General features: G+C 34.5%; 2 protein-coding genes across 2 annotated transcripts; both read left to right on the top strand.

Moving 5' to 3' along the window:
• Positions 1-3273: 3273 nt before the first annotated feature.
• On the top strand, positions 3274-11170 carry LOC133852535 (uncharacterized). Its single transcript, XM_062289301.1, has 3 exons — positions 3274-3570; positions 10141-10676; positions 10804-11170. Exons 1-3 carry the CDS (start codon positions 3274-3276, stop codon positions 11168-11170), a joined length of 1200 nt encoding a protein of 399 aa, XP_062145285.1.
• Positions 11171-15622: 4452 nt separating this feature from the next.
• On the top strand, positions 15623-16534 carry LOC133852049 (transcription repressor OFP16-like). Its single transcript, XM_062288720.1, has one exon. It carries the CDS (start codon positions 15771-15773, stop codon positions 16485-16487), a length of 717 nt encoding a protein of 238 aa, XP_062144704.1. The 5' UTR covers positions 15623-15770; the 3' UTR covers positions 16488-16534.
• Positions 16535-21179: the final 4645 nt, after the last annotated feature.

Raw genomic sequence — 21179 nt, 5'->3', positions numbered from 1 at the left:
GCTCTGTTGGTTGTTGGAAAACCTCAGAAAGTTGGAAGAAATTAAAACTATAAACATTTTGTAGTTTCCTTAACATGAATAATGAAGTCAACTAGTTATGGTTGTTTCTTCTTTTGTAGTGTGCCCCAGGGTGTAGAAAATAGCCATGATGGAGATTTTTTTTATCTTCATCTAACAATAGACATGATTGTGCTTAAGAATGCCGTGCACCAGAGTGTACAAATAGACATGATGCAGATATTCCAATGCAATGGAATTTTCCAATAAAGATATGGGACTTTTAAAGCACAGCAATTTTTCAGGCTCAAATTCAATGAAATGAAAGATGCAGGAATAGGTCTAATTAATCCACTCAATTCTTAACAGTAATTTCCTAGTTTTATGTCTCTAAAACTTACAAAACTCAGCCAAACAGACCAGCTAGCCAAAATCACCCAACAACTAACCAAAAGAGCAAAGAAACTGCAGGAACATCATTACCAAACACCAACCCAGCTCAGAAATTAAACACCTTAAGATGACTTCAATTAATTTGAAGTCCAAAAGATTTACAAATCATTTCTTCATTAATATTTTAAGACCAAAAGACAACAATTCAGTTTAACATACATTTAGGAAATTCGTACAAGCAGAAAAAAGTTTCATACAACTGAATTGTTTCCATAAATTCATTTTAACATCAAGTTAGTATGTCTAGGTTCACTATAACTACAAAAATAAAAAGGCTAAAAGCAAAATGACAACTAACAACAAAACACAAAACATCTTCCCATTATGTTGCCCTAATTGTTCCTTACATTCTTTTCAATCAATTCCTCAACTTTCTCCTCCATTTCTTTCAAATGTTGCGCTAATTGTTCTTTGCATTTTTTCTCAATTACTTCCTCAACTTTGTCATTATCAGCCTGTCTTATCTCCTCCATCTCTTTTAGATGTAGCGGTATCTCTTCTCGTATGCAGACATCTCCTTATCAGCCCATTCAAAAAAATCACAATCACCGGCTTTCTGCATGAAAAAAAAGGGGTCAGCAAAAATGTCATAAACTACTAACGAAGAAATATAACACAAAGCTAATTTCAAAATATAACAAAAATTACCTTGTAGTTATTACATCCACACAACTTTTTAGCGGGATTGGATGTGGTCCAAGAGTTCCTTAGACGTGCAGGAACTCCACACATACATAACGGAGGACTGCTTGACAAATCACTTGTTGTAGACATTTACTTGTGCCTACATGACATGAGAATCTTCTATATATTGAATTGGGGGGCTAAATACTAGAAGGAATAAAACACTCAACATAACCTAAATATTTCTTACCCCAACTACTTAGGGACAAGAGCAGTGACTAGATTTACATAAATTGAAGTTACTGTCCATACAATGCAATTTAGAACATCAATGATTAAACTGCTGTCAAAGTAAGTGCATCACCTTGCACTATACATTGCAGTGACCAAACATGCCGAATTCATAAATTCCACATTGCAGTGAACCAAACATGCATCACCTTGCACTATACATTGCAATGAACCAAACAAGCTCAAATTCCACCAAAATCCATCTAACATAACAAAAAAAAAAATCCTCAAATTCTACCAACCCTTTTTTTTCTTGAACTTCAAAATTAAAAAATGACGAGGATACATCCATAAAACAAAAATATAGATTTAGATCAAACAAAATTAAACTTGCTTGAGAAATCTCAACAAAAAATCCTCAAAATTAACATTTATAGGAGTTATGAAGAGCCATAGGCACCACCAATTTTCATCAAAACAGAAGGAAGCCATCCAAATATAAGAAGATTTTGCAGCTAGGTCATTAGTATAGGATTGATATTGGGAGTGCTTAAATGCTAACTCTAATATTACGTGCAATTTTTTTTTTTTTTTTCCATAATATCTTAAAGTAGTCAAACCTATTATGATTCCAGAATTCTCAATTCAAGGTAGAAACGTTATTGAAGTGGAAGTGGAATGATAAGGTAACCGGCGAAAAAATCTATCCATGAACATGTACATATACACAAAGTAGCCAAGGAAGGTAATACAATACCTTAGAGAAGAAAAGGTGAAGACAGGTTTTGTTGAAGTTAGCGGAGCTGGGTCACAGTAGCTAAAAAAACCAAAAAATGGGGGAGATCGGAAATATCAGAATTTATTTTTGTATCAAGGGAACAAGCCTAAAATGCACCAAGAAAAAACTGTATTGTCAGGACAAAGCCAAGAAAAAAAAACTCAACCAATCAACAAAACCCGTATTTTTTTATTGCGGATAAAGGTCAAGGAATAGAAACATAGAAATACGTCATTGGTGTTTCAAAATTCCAAAAAAAAAAAAAAAAAAATCATTTCAGTTCATGAAAGCCAAATTAATAGAAACAAACTATTTAAGTTTCAGAAATCCGGTTGGATATGGCTTTGGTACTGTGACAGATTTTCAAGACAATACCTAAATAAGTAGAGCAAATAAGTACTTCAATATAAAAAAAAAATCGTTCACTCTAATTCCAGTAACACTAAAACTAAACCAACTAGTGAAACTAACCAATAACTTTTTCTCATAAACCTGTAATACAATTTCAAAGAAAAGTTGCACATTCAAAACTACAAGAGGAACCTAATACTTACTTTGACACTATAAAATAATGATAGAATCAGACGTTGTGCTTCAATCAGATTTCCCGGTCCAGACAAATTCAAATAACCTTGTGGACATGTACATATTGTGATTGCTGACAACAAGAATCTAAGGTACAGCATCATAAGTAAGGAGATCCGAAAATAACTGAAAAAATCAAACCATACATGTAAAGCACCTAGTCATGCAATATCCTTAGAAAGTTTCCTCAGTAAATGTTATTTCAGCAACTAACAATCAAGAATCATAAATCCATAATGTCAAGAAGCCCTTTCAAGAACCGAATAATTTTATATATAATTGGTTACTCATTACTTCAACAGATGCATCTTATTTCCAACTTATGACATTAATTTCCAATTTATTAATTAATTAAATATTATCATTGAGAGTGAAAAGGGAGCATGTGTTTTTTTGTGTGGGTGAGAGAGAGAGAGAGAGTCCAACGATAATATAGTGTTTGTATTCCCTCCAAATGACTCAACTTTTTGAAATTCAGTATAAAAGGAGGAAAATACATCAGGAAGAGCAAGGAACATACAATAATTAATTAGCATGTAAATGCTCCAAGAAGCAAAATCGACGGGGGGGAGGGGGGTTTGGAATTTATAAAAGGAAAGTCATAGATGGAGGAAATCGGTACCAGAGCCGGAAATGGGTCGCCGGAAGTGGGGGACCTCATCGGCGGTCGCTCTGTCAGAGATGAAAGACGGCCGGAGACGGAAGACGACCGGAGATGGAGATCGCACGGTGGTTGGGTTTTGGCCGAAGATGGAGAACGACGGTGGGAGGCTCGTGCGAAAATGGTCGCCGGAACTGGAAGAACGACAGAGAACGGCCAGAACTGGATGAACAATGAAGAACGGACGGTGGTTGGCCGAAGATGGAGCACGACGGTGGCGGGTCGTGCACGGTGGTCGACGGTGGGAAGAAAATGGGTAGATGGAGAGAGGGAGGGAAAATTTGGGGGGAAGCTCGGTGGGAAGGTGGGAACAGAAATGGGAAAATGGGGGTGCTGCAGTGGTTTTGGTTTCAAAATTTGAAATTATTAATTTTATTTTTTTAAAAAAAGAAAAAAAAGAAAAAAAAAAGCATTAAAACTGAAATGGCCCTTTCCACGTAGGAATGGGCTGGGCAAGGGCCGGTTGGTTTGCCCCTGCCTATCATATCTCGATGTAATTTTGGGGAGGCCTTGGCAATATGATGTTGATGCTACTCATAAAGGTAGGAAGAATGCTTATGTTTTCTCATGGAAGGGTAGAAAAATTGTTGTGACTGGAAGGAGGGGCTTACCAAATCCTTTTGCAGCGGAGTCCCTGCAGGCCAGTTGCCACTGTTTTGACCTTTTCTTTACTTTGTTCTTTCTGGGCATTTTATGTTTCATCATTGTTATGATTAAATTACATGAGACTTTCAATTAGCATGGAGACAAAGAACAGCTGCATGCTCTTTGAACAACGTTAATCAAACCAATCTTTGGTTGAAGCTATGATTCAAACTTGGTGAGGCACATTATTCTGTCTTGTCCAGGAGCATAACATCATGTCCTCAACAGTTTTTGGTCCTGGTTCGCAGATGGGACACACGTACGGGATATTTTATAAGTTTCTTCTTGTTGTGGTTGCTTCTGACAGATTCTGCATTTTGACATAACAGATCCACAGGAAAAACTATCTTTTGTACGTGCGTGCTACTTTAATATTCCAAATTAGCTTCCACAGGCCTGACTTCGTTGAGGCCAAACTGATTGGGATTGCTGAAATATGTTGTATTGTGTGTTGGTCACAAAATTGTCTATTCAATAACTTTTTCATAGTTAGCATCGATTGGCCTTTATTTAGAATGGGATTGCTGGATGTTAGAATATAGATTTCTATATTTTTCTTATCAATGAATTTATTATAGGTGGTTGATTGTAATCAAATTTCTAAGATTTGATTATATTATTTTTATTCTTCACCTATCACATTTTTCCTATAAAAATTAGTCATTTTTATTGTAAAGACATCCAAGTGAATTAATATGAGCAAAATATATAGTCTTTAAAGCAATCCCTAATAGTGAATGCAAGCCTCTATCTCCGAACCACTCGAAAATCTGTCTATTTCTTCCTCTTGTTGGGCTATACTCTTTCATTTACAATTTTGTGCATGGTATTGGAGCTCTAAAATGACCAACATCGCTCCTTCCTATGTCCGCTGCCTCTTTGCGGCATTTTGTTGTATACATGATAAACCTGCCTCCCTTATCCGTACCATGTATATCCCTCCTACACCGGATGAATCAGCCTTATTCTTAACAAAACAACAGCGAACTCTCAACAAACACCAAGTTCTGGGAAATTAATTTAGTAATCATGGTGATAATATTATCTTCAATTATTTTGGGAATTAATTTTTTAGAAAAAATGAAAACTATAGTAGCAAGAAAGGCTAAGTTCCCAGCAAAGACAACTGCTATACACAGCTCATTTCTAAGATCCGATGAGAAGGCACATGCACTCGAGGTTGTGTGCAGAAGATTTCCCCTATTATTTGCTGGTGAACTAGTTGTATATATTATATTTTTTTTTGTCATTGTCTTATCCTTCTCCTTTTATGTAGCATTGTTAATTTACCATTTGATTTTTTAATTTTTTTTTTTAATTAAGGCTGATTGCAAAAGTAGATTGACAATGCCACGTCCAAGAAGAATGATAGGTAAAGAACAAAAGAATACCACGTAGCATATCTCGATCGTATTATAGACTGGTCACTTCTAGGAATTAAGTCAATTAGGAAATTAATAAAAATAATAGTGTGTACATGCTAACAAATATTAACCGTCCGCATCTACTATCCGCAACTATCCACATATGTGGATGCAGATAGCGGTTTAAAGGTACGCGGATGCGGTTATTAACAGTATCCGCATACCCTTTATGTATCATATATATATTTTATATATATTATATCTAATAAATTCATTGAAATGACATCATTTTGATATTTAATACCAAAATAATGTCGTTTTGGATTAGTTATAGGTTATGTTTATATTGGTTTGGTTGGATATGTTGCTTTCTTGTGTAACATTTGGGCAAAAATGCAAAAGTAATGTAAAATCGATATATTTTCAAAAGATTATGACTTAAAAAAAATTAAAAAAAAAAACTTTAAACAAGCCCAAAACATTAAGAATCGGGCTAAATTATTTTCATATCGTTTAAAATATGTCATAATAGAGACTCAAAAAAGTCCCAAAATACTAAATATGCCCATTACTTAATATGCAGATAGTAAAAATATGATTCAGATATCTAAAATTGATATTCACAAAAAGTGATTGTGAATGCGGATATTGCAAATAACAGCATTCACATCGGCATGTACACACCTAAAAATAAAAATTAGCAAATGGATATATAATTAGTAATACCCTGCATACCTTGTGATAAAAATGACAATAGAAAGAAGTAGTGATGATCGATGGTGATGACGACCCTGTGATCACATGTGCTTCATGGGTCTTTTCTTATCAGCACCAATTAAAGTAATATAAGAGGCAATGAACTACTGTCGGTAAGTCAGAACAAGTTGTGCACCATATATACTGTACGTGATCACATGTGGTTCATGGATCTTTTCTTATCATCAAAGAAGTTTAATACTCTGTAATTTATGTAATAAAAGAAGAAGCTAGTTTGTCGTCACCCTCAATATAATAAGGGCCAATAACCCCTAATACTTCACAACAATGTACAGGTGAAATTTCTTATGATCGATCAGTCATCTCATATATATATACAATGCATGCAGTTAAATAAATCTAGAAAGCTCGATCAAGCACAGCATTCTATAATCAATGGAGTTCATGAAACTGATCAGGAACACAAGTTTGAAACATTTTTCCAAGTTTCTAAAGTATATAAAAAATAAATAAATAAAAAGAAGTGGGGGAAAGGTCCCAAAGATAAGAGTAATGTGATTAACTTTTATAAGATCAGCAGCAATATTAATGGTTTGTCGTTCTAAAAGTACAATGAAATTAAATTAAATTTAATTTATACATGTAACCTTCGAAAGGCGAAAGAAGATGCAGAATAAGGGAACATAAATCTATACGTGAGGTTAATTTGATGGTTTTTTTTATTATTATTATTATTTAAGTGACGAAAGTGCATGATTAATGAACGTTATACATGTTTAATTAGAACATTGTTGAAATTGTTCTTTTTCGTTTTTAATGAGATTTATGAAAGTGATATAAAAGAGGGATTGAGATTAAATTGGGATCCTCATATGAATCTAGTATGAATCTAGATCATTAGCAAGCAAGATCAGAATTTGTGAGAAAAAATAAAGGAGCAAATGAACAGCGACAAAATATATCAAAAAATCTTAATACGGCGCACCGGGGTGCAATACAACATAAATTGGACTGCAAATTAAACCGCAAAAAAGAGTATGCTTGTTGGGATAGTTGAACAACCTTAATTCTATTTTTAAAATGGATAGTCCGGCCACCCCAAACCTTCATTATGGGGTGCTCGAACCACTGGCCAGCTCAACAACCATTTATTCTTTTTATTAATTTGCTGTCACAATTTAAGTCATTCATTTGAAATAAACAACTCAAATAAGATGTATTGCACTAGATCTCAATCGTAACAAGAAAACCATATTTTTTTTATAGTAGCTAGATTTAAACTAATTTTGATAAAATAAAATTAAAAAAAAAATGGAAGAAAGATAATGGCATGGTTTTTGGTACTGTTATAACTAATTAACTTTAATTTATTAATATCGTTAATAGGTTTAAAATAATTATCTTTTAATTTTTTTGGTGTATTTAGATAAACAGTTAATTATTTTCCATAAATAGATCACTACAAAATTTATTGTAAAATATCGTACATCATTATGATGAGATAGTGTTTGAAAATATTTATATTCGATCCATTGCCCCCAGCCCTATTTCATGATTTATTTAGTAATTATCTAGTGATTTAATTATCCATTTGTAGCTTTCATGTATCCTATTTCTATATAAATGTGCTTTGCCACTCTTGAAATATTTACGTATATATATATGTGGTATAAAAAGTGAGATAGGTATATATGTAATTTAAAATTGAAGTTTGGAAATTAATTAGGTTCATCTGTTAGGGAATGCTCTGACGTACAATGGAGGCTAGGGCGCATGGGTGCATTATTACTCGAGGGAAAAGCATGAAATGAGCTGAGGAGGAGGCCCATTTGGAAGGACGAATTATGCAGAAATCTCCTGGATTATCTACTGAGTTACTCAGGTGACACTGATCTTTCAACTTTGATGAATTACCAGCTTTGTTCTCTGGCTAGCTAGTGGTCACATTGTGCAGAACCAGCTTTAATTGTTCTCTGGCTGTGGTCACATAGTGCAATGTCCTTCTCTAAACGATTAAGGCAACATTTCTTTCAGCCGTTTCCTCCTTTTATATTTCTTACTTCTGAAAGGCAAATTTCATACCCGTGAAAAACGCTTTTCACACAGATCAAGTAAGACTCAACATTGTCGAGGGCGTGGTCCAAAGAATCATTTGCACCGTACATACCCAGGGGTGGGACAATAATTGTTTGTGATGGGGTCCAAACCTATACTAAATAAATAAGCACATAGATACATATAGTCTCTAAGCACATAGATACATGTAGTCTCTGTGTGCGCACGCGTTGATGTAAAATAAAAACAGACGAGTCCTAAATTTATAAGAAAATTTCACTTACCTCCATGATATTTCATCACTTTTGTAATAATATTCTCAATCTTTAAAAAGTTACAATGTCTAATCAGCATCTTTGAAAACTTTATAATGTCACTCCATTAGGGTTTTTTGTTTAATCCTAACGAAGGAAGTTGGAATACTAAAATACCCTTGTTATAAAAAATTACTGACTTGGGTTTGACTATTTTTCTTTCTTCTTTTTAAAATTTTAATTATTTAATTAGGGTGGTTTTGTATTTTTAAAATTTTGACAAGGGTATAAAAGATATTTCACCCCACATACCTTCTGATTTAACCTTAAACCATAACAATAGGGGTAATATTGCAAAGTTTTTAAAAATGACGACCTGACATTGCAACTTTTTAAAGTTAGAAAGTACGATTGGAAAAGTGATGAAGATCAGGAATAAGTGAAGTTTTTCCTAAAATTTTCAATTTCATACTAAGTCATAAGTCACAATTGTAAACAAAAGTTATGTATCTATAAAATTATCTTAAATAAAACTTTCTTTCAAATACAGAAGTTTCCTAATTTGCTATAAAAATGAAAAAATAAAAATAAAAATCCATATTTAAAATTAAAAAGATTTGACAGAGGGGTAGACCAGTAATTTGAGGGTAAAAAATTAAATATGACGGGACCACGGTATAAAATTAGTATTTTTGTAAGATTTTTTAAAATTTTTGAAGTTGCTAGAAACTCCGAAAAATCCATGTAAGTCCGCCCCTGTTTTCATGCACTCAAGAAAATTTGAACCTTACACAAATTCAGTGGATAGGAATAGTACCAAGTTTAAGGCTTTTACAGTATTTGAGGCTTGAGCCAACCCCTAAATATTTTCAGGATTAATCATTGTATTGCTATGTATATTAACCTCTATCTGTATATAAGCTCCTTATATACAGTTTTAAGGATGATGTAGTAAATATATATAATATATTCGTAATTTCTAACATAATTCAAAATTAAGGAAGAGAAGTTCACATTTTGTCTATGAAGTTATTGGCAAGCCATCGATATAAAGATGACATGTGTAGAGGCAAGCCTCACGTGAAATTTTCGACAAACGTTCAGAACCAGGGACAAAGGGGGGGGGGGGGGGGGGGGGGGGGGGGGGGGGGGGTAGCAGGGGCATGGCCCCCTCCAATTTCCTAAAAAAAAAAATTTATTAGGTGGAAATTTTTTTTTTTCTAAAATATAAAAAAAATAAAGGTAAAAATAAAAATTTAGCTTATTTGGCCCCTACCAAAAAAAGTTTTTTTGGCCATTGGCCCCTGCCCATAAGAACTTCTGGCTCCGTCCCTGTTCAGAACGTTTTGCAAGTAATTTAATTTTTTCCAAAACTCATAATTTGCCTTCATTTTCAGTGCTGTAGCCACCGCGTGCCCACCCTATATATATATATATATATATATAGATTATATTTGATATTTTTGTGAGTTTTTATCTACAATAGAATTAGCCGTTAAAGTGAATGTTATTCGACAGGTTTTGAAGGAGTACTTTGAATGCTTATAGGGGTTAAAAGCTAATCCTTCTAAGAGTTTTTTCTTCAGCGACGTGGCCATCTAGACCACGTGGAAAGCTGGTCATATGGCTACAGTAATAGCTATTGTAGTCACGTGGCGAATTGCTTTATTTTTTGTAGTGATTCTCTATAGTATTCAAGTGTATTAATCAGGTATTTTCATCCCCTCCCCAAAAAGATTATAAAGGCTTTTGAAAGGGGACTTGGGGTTATTGAAGGATTTGGAAGCTTGGAATCATGCCTCCATGTTGCGGCATGTTTGGAATCAGTTTGCTAGATCAGGTTCCATATGGGTTGCTTGGATTAAAGAGAACATATTGAAAAATAAGAGTTTTTGGAATATTGGTATCTCTCAAAACAGCTCTTGGTGTTGGAGAAAGCTGCTGAAATTGCCTGTCTTAGCCAAACACTTCCTCAAATTTGATCTGGGGGATGGGGAAAACATTCACTTATGGCTGAACCATTGGCACCCTTGTGGAATATTGTTCGATACTTATGGTTTTCGAGTTGTCTATGATGCTAAGAGTAGACTGAAAGCTAAACTTTCTTTTGTAATAAAAAATAAAGTTTGTTGTTGGAAAGCTGCTCGTTCTAATGCTCTTGTAGATATCCAAAGTAGGCTCCCTGAAATCAAGATAGGTGCTTGTGACATTCCTATTTGGTCTATCTCCAATAAGGGTTCTTATGTATACTCTGATACTTGGGAATATCTTCGGAAGAAAAATGAGGTGGTAGATTGGTGGCAACTTGCCTGGTTTTCATACGCTATATATCCCCAATCATGCTTTTGTCTTATGGTTAGCTATGCGAAATAGTCTATCTATTGGGGACTGTTTGGCTAGTTGGGGTTTCAATGGGAATGTGCAATGTTTATTCTACAGGAATGGCATGAAGAGCTGTGAACATCTATTCTTTGAGTACAGTTTCAGTCATCGCATTTGGAAAGCTGGAATACACCTTTGCATTGTGGATAATCCTCCTTCTCGTTGGGAAGAAGTAATGAGTTTGGGTAGTAGAAATTGGAAGGGCAATTCCATGCATGCTACCCTGTGTAAGCTGGTGTTGAGCTCCTCGGTGTATAATCTATGGAGTTCTAGGAATGAGATCAAGCATAATGGTTATCCCAAAACAGAAGAACAATTCTTGAAGGTGATTTTTTGGAAGGTAAGATCCATAATTTTGGGAAAGGGGAAGTTTCCAAAGTCTCATGCCAATGTTGTCCCCTGTCAAGCTTGGACATTTCTGTAGATTTATTGATTTAAATAGCCTTGTAGTTTTAGCCCTCTTCTAGTTGTTAGTTGGGGTTTGGTTTGTTGTGTTTGGCTCGATCTATGCCTGGGGCTTGTGTGTAGGAGTTTTTGTTTGTTCCTTGTTTTGTTTTCAGCTGTTTTAATTTACTGATTCTTTGTTTTCTCATTTGTTGAATGAAAGTTCTGCTTATTCATAAAAAAAAAAAATAATAATAATAATTAGCCGTTAAGAAACAAGTAAAATACAACTATGATTTGTTTTTTCTTTTTTTAATTTTTATTATTATTATTATTATTATTATTATTATTATCTATTTCGCTTCTATATTCTCTGGATATTCTACTAATGTATGCAGCAGACTTTATACATTGGTTATTAATTAATCCAATAAGCTTAGTTTTTATTTAATTTTGACTAAGAAGAGTTAGTTAATTTATTTATTTCCACAAATGATTAGAAGGACGGAACTAGGAGAGCCGGAGTGCCATGGCCATGGATTTTGAAAATTGTCCTTAATTTCTGTTGAAATTTTACGTGCTTATTTACTGTAACACTCTGATCTCACATTTAAAAGATGATCAGTAGCCCACATAGAGTTAGTAATTTATAAAAACACTCATGGGAGGTAATTAAGTGGAGAAATTGGTTCCTTCATTACTAAGTGAGAGTGAACTTTATAAATAATTCAAGGAAAGTTGCAGATTGACTAATCATTTTGAAGTCATAGTACAAATGTATACGGCTAGCGTTTTTCTTGAATCGTTACAAATGGTATCAAAACAACCTAACTAATAACATTATGTGGTACTTGAGTACTGCATGACGTGGGCCTGGCGATGACGTGAAGGATTTAAGGTGAGAGATTGTAACATTCCGGTTCTACATTGAAAAGTTAAGTAGCTAAAATAAAGTGAATAGATTATTATAAAGACATTAATGATAATGAGTACTAATTAAGTCGTCGCACATTAATTTCTTGAGATTGTGTACGTACACCTACTCTGTATTGACTAATCTTTTTAAAGGCATATATAGCTAGCGCATATTAGATTAACGTTTTTCCTTAGCCGTGCCCACCTACTCAATCCGTATCTGATCGATAATAGGAAATGGCTAGTCAATCCTCTAAAATTGAATTGGACCAACATATCAAAGAAATAGCTAGAAATATGGCAAGTGGATTGGAGCAAATTTCCTCAATATAAATCAACCGGCAGGGGCGGGCAGATGTTTACAGTTACCACTTACCAGAATGGGTGGATTAGGATTTTTGACATAAAATGAAGCAAAATGGTAGTTGGATATGGGCAGCCATTACCGCACATGTGCTAGGTGTGGCTCTTTCCAAGGTTGGTTGGACTATCCTTAATTATAGCCCTAGCTACGTACCATCTCTTCTTTCTTTAAACCTCTTAAGAGCATTCCTAGTAGCCTCATCAAATTTTACTCACCAAAATAACTAAAAATTACTTTTTTCTATTATGATGAGCCACTTTATTAAAATTCTCTCAGCAGCCTCACCATTTTAACTAGTCAATATTCACTATTCCATTTAAATAATAATTTTTTCATATTTCTTTATTTTTTCTCTATATAATATTTTTATAAAAAATCATTTATATCCATGAAATAAGGACATTATCGTGTGAGAGATGGGAGATGAGAGAAGAAAATGAGAGAAAAAAGGAAAAAAGTGTGCTAATCATGTGAGAGAGAAATGTGAAACAAAATTTGGTGAGTGGGTTGTTGAGTGAAAATGCCTGGTCTAATTTGACTAGTAATTTCAGTCATCAAATTTTTTTGGTTAAAATGGTGAGGCTGCTGGGAGTGGTTTTTAAGAGTTTTCATCAAATTGGCTCACCAAAATAGCTAAAAAACTAATTTGGTGAGGCTACTAAAAATGCTCTAACTAGTCTTTTCTATATATATATATATATATATATATATATATATATATATATATATATATAGAAACATTATCAAGAAAGCCAAGTGAAAATTTCAAATGAAGCTACGTACGTACAGGAAGCCTCTGGAGTTTTTTAATTCTTTTTTGGCCAGAAAATGTAGGAAAATATATATAAATTTTTTCTTAGGAACTGGACAAAAAGATCGATGCATATCTCGGCCAATATTTCAATCGGATGATCGCTCTCTTGTTTTGAACCTCACATTTGAGAACATTTTTGAAAGATGCTGCAAGTATATATAAGCTTACAAATAACCACGTAGGGGCCCAATAATATCAAGATTGGGGTCAATTTGTCAGTCTCTTCCCTGCGAAAAAGTCGGTCCAGCCGCTGAAAATGGCTTTTAGGGCACCTGTAAGTACAAATTTGCAAAAAAGGGACACTTAGTTTGTGAATCACCATAGCTTGGCACACAAGAGTGGGTGAAGGATATATATTGTTCAACCAGTACTCGTGCAAACATATCCATATGCAGTCCAGAAAAGATATTAAGCTGCACCAGGAAATGTCCAAAGGCATCTAAGGGGGGTTTTTTATAGAGATAATTTTAATTTGTTGGCCGGCCGGGGTGCACTAATGCTGCTTTGCTCACGTACGTAGATGATTTTTAAAGCATATCTTGTGAGGTGTGATTTCAAATGTTATAAAAAGAACTAACTTTTTTTTATTGGATATTAATAAATTTTCAGATGAGATAATCAAAGGCCCTGGCCGTTACATAAAAGGATATCAAAGTTAAAGTTATAATAGGTTCAAATTGTGGGAGCTTCAATGATTATTAGCATAAATTTATAATTTGAACCTCTAGGATTATTAACCGCTCTGCTGATACGGATAGACTCTTAAAAAATATATTGCGAGATATGATTTTGAATTCGATAAATTAAAAGCTTTAACATTCTCAAATGAAATTTTCAAATGAGATGAGCACCACATACGTGTGAGTTAAGAACTCACCATCTGCACGGATCGAGATTGTGGACCAACATCTAATGAAAAGCAACTTTTTTAGTTCTATATGCATTATTTGAAGCTTTTCCAAAAAAGACTAGGTAGCTTGATGGATTGGTCGTTATAGTTGGCACACTGTCCAATATTATTACACGTAAATAGGAAAGTGATACAACAGAAATATATGGATTATGTTATCGCTTTTACAAGATCTCCCAAGTAGGACTTGACCTCTACTGGGTCCCCCGACTTCCATTTGATAAATGTTGAACATGGTACGTACACAAGTAGCGTCGACGTCGTGGTAACATTTGCTCAAGTACATGTATACATATGGTAACAATTTCATAACCCTTTTTTGAACGATTCTAGCTTCTGTATTTATGTGCACTTTCCACCTATGACTTATGATTATCGAAGCTAAGCTATATATATACACGTACAATCCCTAGCTGGCTATTTAGATGGCTGGTGTTGAAAATGTTAAAGTATTAATTAAATGATTAAATTTACGGTAATTTAATATAGTATAAGAATTAAATATCTTGAGATCGAATTTAACTTCATCATTTACTTTTTATTTTAATTAAATATTTCACGTATTCGACCTTACTTATTAAAAAAAAAATCTAAACTCACACGTAAAGAAAAAGTTAAAGTATTTATTAAGTGATTAAATTTATCACTTATAAGTACAAACTTTTAAAATAATTGATATTTTACTTAAAAAAAAAAAACTGGTTTATTTATTGCAAATTTGTACTTACAGGTGCTCTAAAAGTTATTTTCAGCGGCTGGACCGACTTTTTTGCAGGGAAGAGACTGACAAATTGACCCCAATCTTGAGATTAGTGGACCCCTACGTGGTTTTTTTTAAGCTTACATGCAAAATAAATTAAAATATAAATTATTTTTGTTATTTCAATACTTTCTTTGTAATTTTTATTTATTTATTTATATGAATGAGTACGTATTTTATTAACCAGCAAAGAATTACAAACACCCCATTAGCTAAAAATAGAAAAAATGTTGCAGGATTTTTCAAGTTTAATATCGACCGATGGACTTATTCCTAACAACTTAATTAAAATCGTTTATAGAATTGGTAAATAAAATAAGGAAAAAAGTCTACATACATTCTCTCAAACTATAATTAAATTGATATTGTTTCTCTAAACTTTCAATCGGAACAATATCTCTCAACCATTCAAAAAGTGTTAATGTCTTCTTGATGATAAAAATAACCTTAATAAAAAAAAAAAAAAAAATTAAACTAAATATGTGCCAATTAATGAGAATAACGTGACAATAATAAAAATTAGTCTTTCATTTTATTTTTTAGTTTTTTACAAGTGTTTATTTCAAAATTGATTTCCAGTACTGTAATATAAGTAATTAAGTAGCATTAGTCATTTTAAATAATCCTTCCTTAATTTACAGCTGTCCAGTTTTCGTTGAACCAAAAGTGGAAGCCATAATCAACACCAATTGACAGCCTACCATAAGACGGATCGGATCCTCTCTCTCTCTCTCTCTCTCTCTCTAGAGTCAGTCAGACAAACACAATTAACACGCATAAATAGAGCTTCACCTTGAATCTTTTCTTGATCTTCTCTCTCCCTGCCTCTTCCTCTTCCAATGTGTGCATCAGATAAAGATCAAGAAGAAGAAGAAGAATGCCAATAAGCATACCAGGAAGAAATCTCAACCTCTGCTTCACAAAGATCAAATGGCCCCAATCACCCCAATCCCCTCCCAGGAGTCCCACCCCACAAAACCCAGATCATGATCACAACCGTTCATTACCCTCCACCAGTACTTCATCATCCCTCATCAGAAACTTCAACTCCCTCTATGACCACCAAACCTTTGACTCCACCTCCAAATCCCTCAGCCAGACCTCCTCCACCCTCTCCACCACCTCCTCCTCCTATGAACCTGACCCTGCCGCTGCCGCCGCCACACCGGTAGACTTCGCCTCCGTCTTCGCCTCCCAACGCTTCTTCTTCTCCACCCCTGGCCGCTCCAACTCCATTATCGAGTCCACCATTCAAGAATCAACCTTAGCACCCATTAATGATATTGCCAGACCACCAGAACCAGAGAAGCTCTTCAGCAACAGCGTAGCGGTCCCCACGTACTCGCCGGACCCCTACGCCGACTTCAGGCGCTCCATGCAAGAGATGGTGGAGGCGCGTGAGCTACTTGACGTGAAATCCAACTGGGATTTCTTGCATGAGCTTCTTCTATGCTATCTCGCACTCAACCCTAAGAACACCCACAAGTTCATTCTCGGAGCTTTTGCGGATCTTGTTGTCAACCTCCTGTCACAGCCACCAGCAGAAGCTAGGCCCAGGGATCCTACCAGTAACTGTGAAATTTCGCAACGGTGAGATTTAGGATTGGAATCTTACTACAAAAAAAAAAAAAAAAAAAGAAAGACGAATTTAGTACAGTGCATGTACTGATGTACGTATATGTAACGTGGGTGTCAGATAATGATTAACCATATAATTGTATTTGCGGGGAACCAAGTTTGGTCTCTTTTTTTTTTTTTTTTTTTTTTTTTTTTTTATTATTATTATTATGTCGTCCATTATTTCAGCTTTGTACTTCATGATTCCTTTTTGCATACTAGCTTCCAGGATTTTTCGTCTTATATATTTTTTTTTTTTTTAGTTTATCTCTAATAGGTATGATGTCCGAAAAACACGTGTTTGTTAAAATTTCTGTTTTCTCTTCATTTTCTGTTTTTAAAATAAAAAATTAACAATTCAAAACATAAACCACTTCAAATTATTTTTAACTTTATCTCACATCAATTTGGTCGCATGACTCATGTGAAGTTTCTTATATTTCTAAAACATTAACTCGTTTACCAAGAGAACTAAACACGTTTTTTAGGTGCCATAAATGAGACTATCTTTTTTTTTTTTTTTCTAATTAATTTGCAAGACATTACCAATGATTGAATTGTGATCTTGAAAGTTAAGTAACTAATTAATTCAAAAATATGGTTGCCAATTAAGCTTCTAAATTCCAAGTTAGAAAAAGCAACTGATCAATTGATTCACCAATGCAGTCATACATTATCACCAAATTCTCCCAAACACAAAACAGGGTTTGTTTTTTGAGAAAAAAAAAAAAAAAAAAAGTTCTCTATATATATATATACTAGAAAGTCAATCAATGCTCACGAAAGAGTACTTTGGAGCCAGTATCATATATTATCATTTTTAGAATTATAAGAATAATGAGAAAAATATAAAAAAGCCCTCTCAATAATTATTAGAAGAGGTTCCTGGTTTTGGCTGAATGCAAGATATGAGGCCTTGTGGAGATTCGAAGCCAATTACCTGAGGTTATTATTGGAGACGTGGATCAGCCGGTTTGGGGCACTAAGAGTGAGGTACTTTCTAATGCAGAAATTTTGGAAGAATTAAGGGAAAAACAACCAGAAGTGGATTGGCATGGTGTAGCTAGTTCTTTGCTGCTATACCTAAGCATGCTTTTTTCTTTTGGCTTGCTTTTCAGGATGCTATTACTTCTAAAGAAAATATGTACAGATGGGGTTACACTGGAGACAGTCTTTGCCTTTTTTGTAGGTTCAAACAGGAAAGTTTAGCTCACATCTTCTTTGAGTGTAGCTTTAGTAGGAGGATTTGGAGATCCATCATGGCAGATTGTCAGATGGTGGATCCTCCAATTAATTGGGAGTTGGTTGTGAAATGGAGCTTTGCTAGTATGAAAGGTAAAAGCTTGTATGCTACTACCCAAAAGCTTTGCTTTGCTGCTACAATTTATAATCTGTGGATGGAAAGGAATTATCTGATTCATGGTAGAACACTCAAGACTGAGGAAGCAATTCTCTCCACCATCAGATGGGAAGTTAAGTCGAGGATCCTTGCTAAATTTCCTCAGAATTGATGTTTGTGCCGTAGCGCTAGCTGAGCTTGGTGCTATTGATTTTCTGGTTGATCTGAACGTACAAGAAATTAGAGCTGGTTTTTGTTTATAAGCGTGGCTTTGTGTTGAGAGTTTTTTGCAGCTTTTGCAAATTATCTTCTCTGAGGTTTTTAGGAGGTTGCGAGTTTTCTTTATTGATGTATTTCATGTTTGTTGTCTCCCAGTATGTGAAGTTCTGTCTGATTGGGAGTTTGGGTGTTTAGTTGCTGTTTGTATATAGCAGAATTTGATTGTTGATCCTTTTTGGAGGGTTTGTCCCTAATTAGGATGTTGGTTCCAGCTTTACTGGAGATTTGTAACTTTTGAGTTTGGTTTATAAAAGTTTTAATTCATCCAAAAAAATAATTACCAGCAATTGATTTTCAATAAAGTCTCACAAAGTGACAAGTGTGAAACTATTATTTTGTATCAAAAATATCATTTTTCTGTCGTTCTTCCTAAAATAATCATATTTTCTTAAAAAATTTATTTAAACAATAAGTAGAAGGGGGTTATATGTAAATGAGTGATAGTTGAAAGAGGTTAGCTGTAATTAACCCGAAAATTAAACATTCATATGCATGCCCAAGGGAATTTGAATTCTCATCTCTTTAGAAAGGAATCTACATTGACAGCAAAAATCAGTTCGGAGGGAATCCTTTTCCCTTGGGTATCTAGATTTCTTCCAGTTAAATGCAACCAGACGAAATAATCTTTTAGTATTTTTAGAAATCCTAAAAGATTAGCACATCCAAACGCCCCATAAAGCCTTAAAGCATTTAATTTGTAACTCATGACTTCAGTGTAATTTTCAAGAGTTAAAAAATAAAAAATAAAAAATAAAGAAAAGAATATTAGAGGTCATCATTTACTTTAGTTTCTTTTCCTCCGAGTCCCTTATGAAAAGGACAATTTTATTTATTTTTATTTTTTTTACAAATTGCATTCTTCATTTATTAAAAAACAATCAAGCAAAGGGAAATTGCAATCGTGTTATAATACCATAAATACAATTTAGAGTTTTTTCAGCCTAAACTTTATCTATGACACTTTTAAAACATGAGCGGCTGAATTAACATTACTGTTCAATCCCCCAAGATCTCAATTGATCAATTCCTTCTTTGATTCATTTCATCTACTATCTGACTAAATCTGCTCCAATTTTTCCTCTCAGCTTCAACCGCAGTTACAATCTATTGTTGAGGAATTATGTCACCAGGCTCTTCTTGCTTATCTTTTTTTTTTTCACTATCATCCAAAATTTCAAAGTTCTCCTTTTTTTTTTTCTTTTTTTTTTCCTCTCTGAGAAGCTAATTATTAATGAAGATTATTAAAGTCCCACATGATCCTGAAATTACTGAAATTTGTGTAGTGGGCAGACAACTAAGTAAACAAGTAGTCAAATTTGGCAAATATGAATAAACTGGGTACGGGAATCACTGCGTCGATAGCCTCAAGACAATATTTGGATTAAGGAAGAGACAAATGTGAAGCACTGACGTCAAACAGAGACAAGACCATGGAATCTTGATTTTGTCTCCCCCCCCCCCCCCCCCCTTTTTTATTGTTTATTTTTTATTTTGCTTTCTCTTCTTTTATTATATAAAAAGGATCGGAGTACTTGAAGATTCAGTGAAATGTCTGTATATATATATATATAGAGAGAGAGAGAGAGAGAGAGAGAGAGAGAGAGAGAGAGAGACAAATGGCTATAATAATGGATTTCTCACCAACAAGCCCTCTTGGTTTAATTAACTTGATACCAACTACCAATGGCTTGTTCGTGAAGTCCATGATGCTGCCAGTAAAAGCAAAAATAAAAATAAATAAATAAAAGAGCTGATCATGAGTACTGTTGATGATTACTTCTTGAAAATATGGAAGAAGCCATACTATTACACTTATCGTATATATGTACTGGTTTTTGTATGGATCTAGAATATAATATTATAAATAAGGCCACAACAACACTACTCTCGAACACCCACAAATACAATCAACAGCCAAGGATTCTGAAAATCGGTGAGACGACAGACTTGAGTCTATGACAGTGGTTCACACGTGTGTCTTTTTCTTTTTTCTTTTTTTTTTTAAAAAAAAAAAAACAAAAAACAAAAAACAAAGACAATGGAAGCACGGAAAAAACATCCAAAAGAAAAATAAAGAAAATTGGTGGGGTAGCGCAACAAAGACTCCAATATAACTAATACAGTGCAAAAAAGAGTAGGATCCTCTCATGTTCAAATGAACCGAAGGGTATCTAGTTCCTTTTATTGTTGGGGTATTTTAGTTTAAAAAAAAATGTGAAAAGATAAAAATACTCCTAAATTATTAGGAACCGGATATTCTCCGGTGAAGAGAATATTTCGCAAAAGAAAACGGTATTTATAAACGGCGGTTTAATTTAAAGGGACAATCCAAAAGTGGATCTGCCTGTAGCAACACCTACTACTACAATCAGCAAGGAAGTTTGGGAACCACATTAGTGGAGAGAACACTGGTGATGACTGGATCAAAGCTGCTAGAGTTGGCCAAACACCACCGAGACGTAGGTACAGCACATCTGGATCTGGAGGTCTCTATATATAAAACGAAAAATGGGTACTAACTATATGAAGATCCATGCGCGAGAGAATAGGAGAGCTAGCAATCTATTGTGGAAGCCAAAACAAAGGGGCGACATATGCAAGCCACGCGCGCCGTGGCAGCATGTGAGGTGCACATGCGGCTAAGGGGGTAGTCGTCAGGTGGATCCTGGACCGAGAAAAGTGGGGAGGAGGCGCATTGGGGGTGAAGGGAGCGGGTGCACAGCACATCTAGCTTCTAAGTCGCCGACCCAAAAAAAAAAAAAAAAGGATAGAGGAAAAAATAAAGGAAGGAAAAAATGAGGGAGGAGAGAGGCTCTTCCCTCCTCTCATATAGCCCTCAAAATGAGGAAACAGAAGCTCCCCATAGAATAGTTTTTGGAGAGGAAAGAGAGGAGAGAACTCTCTAAATTGACGCAGTACGACTGTGGTTTATTAGAACACTATTTACCAATTGTTTTACTTTTATGCAAGTAAAGGCATCCTATGTAGATGATCTCTAAATTGTAATTAAGAATATAGGAAGCATGAGCTGCGTAGGAAGTGGCGCAAAAG

The sequence above is a fragment of the Alnus glutinosa genome, chromosome 12 (genome assembly GCF_958979055.1).
Source record: "Alnus glutinosa chromosome 12, dhAlnGlut1.1, whole genome shotgun sequence".
NCBI lineage: Eukaryota > Viridiplantae > Streptophyta > Magnoliopsida > Fagales > Betulaceae > Alnus > Alnus glutinosa.
This window is presented reverse-complemented; position numbering and strand designations above follow the sequence as displayed.

Bases quoted from the DNA above. Each gene is read 5' to 3' on its own strand.
- LOC133852049 (XM_062288720.1), top strand. From the start codon at position 15,771: ATGCCAATAAGCATACCAGGAAGAAATCTCAACCTCTGCTTCACAAAG.
- LOC133852535 (XM_062289301.1), top strand. From the start codon at position 3,274: ATGGAGGAAATCGGTACCAGAGCCGGAAATGGGTCGCCGGAAGTGGGG. The intron at 3,571-10,140 runs GTGGGAAGAAAA...GGGTTATTGAAG, and splicing joins GTCGTGCACGGTGGTCGACG to GATTTGGAAGCTTGGAATCA. The intron at 10,677-10,803 runs GTTTTCATACGC...TTTATTCTACAG, and splicing joins GATTGGTGGCAACTTGCCTG to GAATGGCATGAAGAGCTGTG.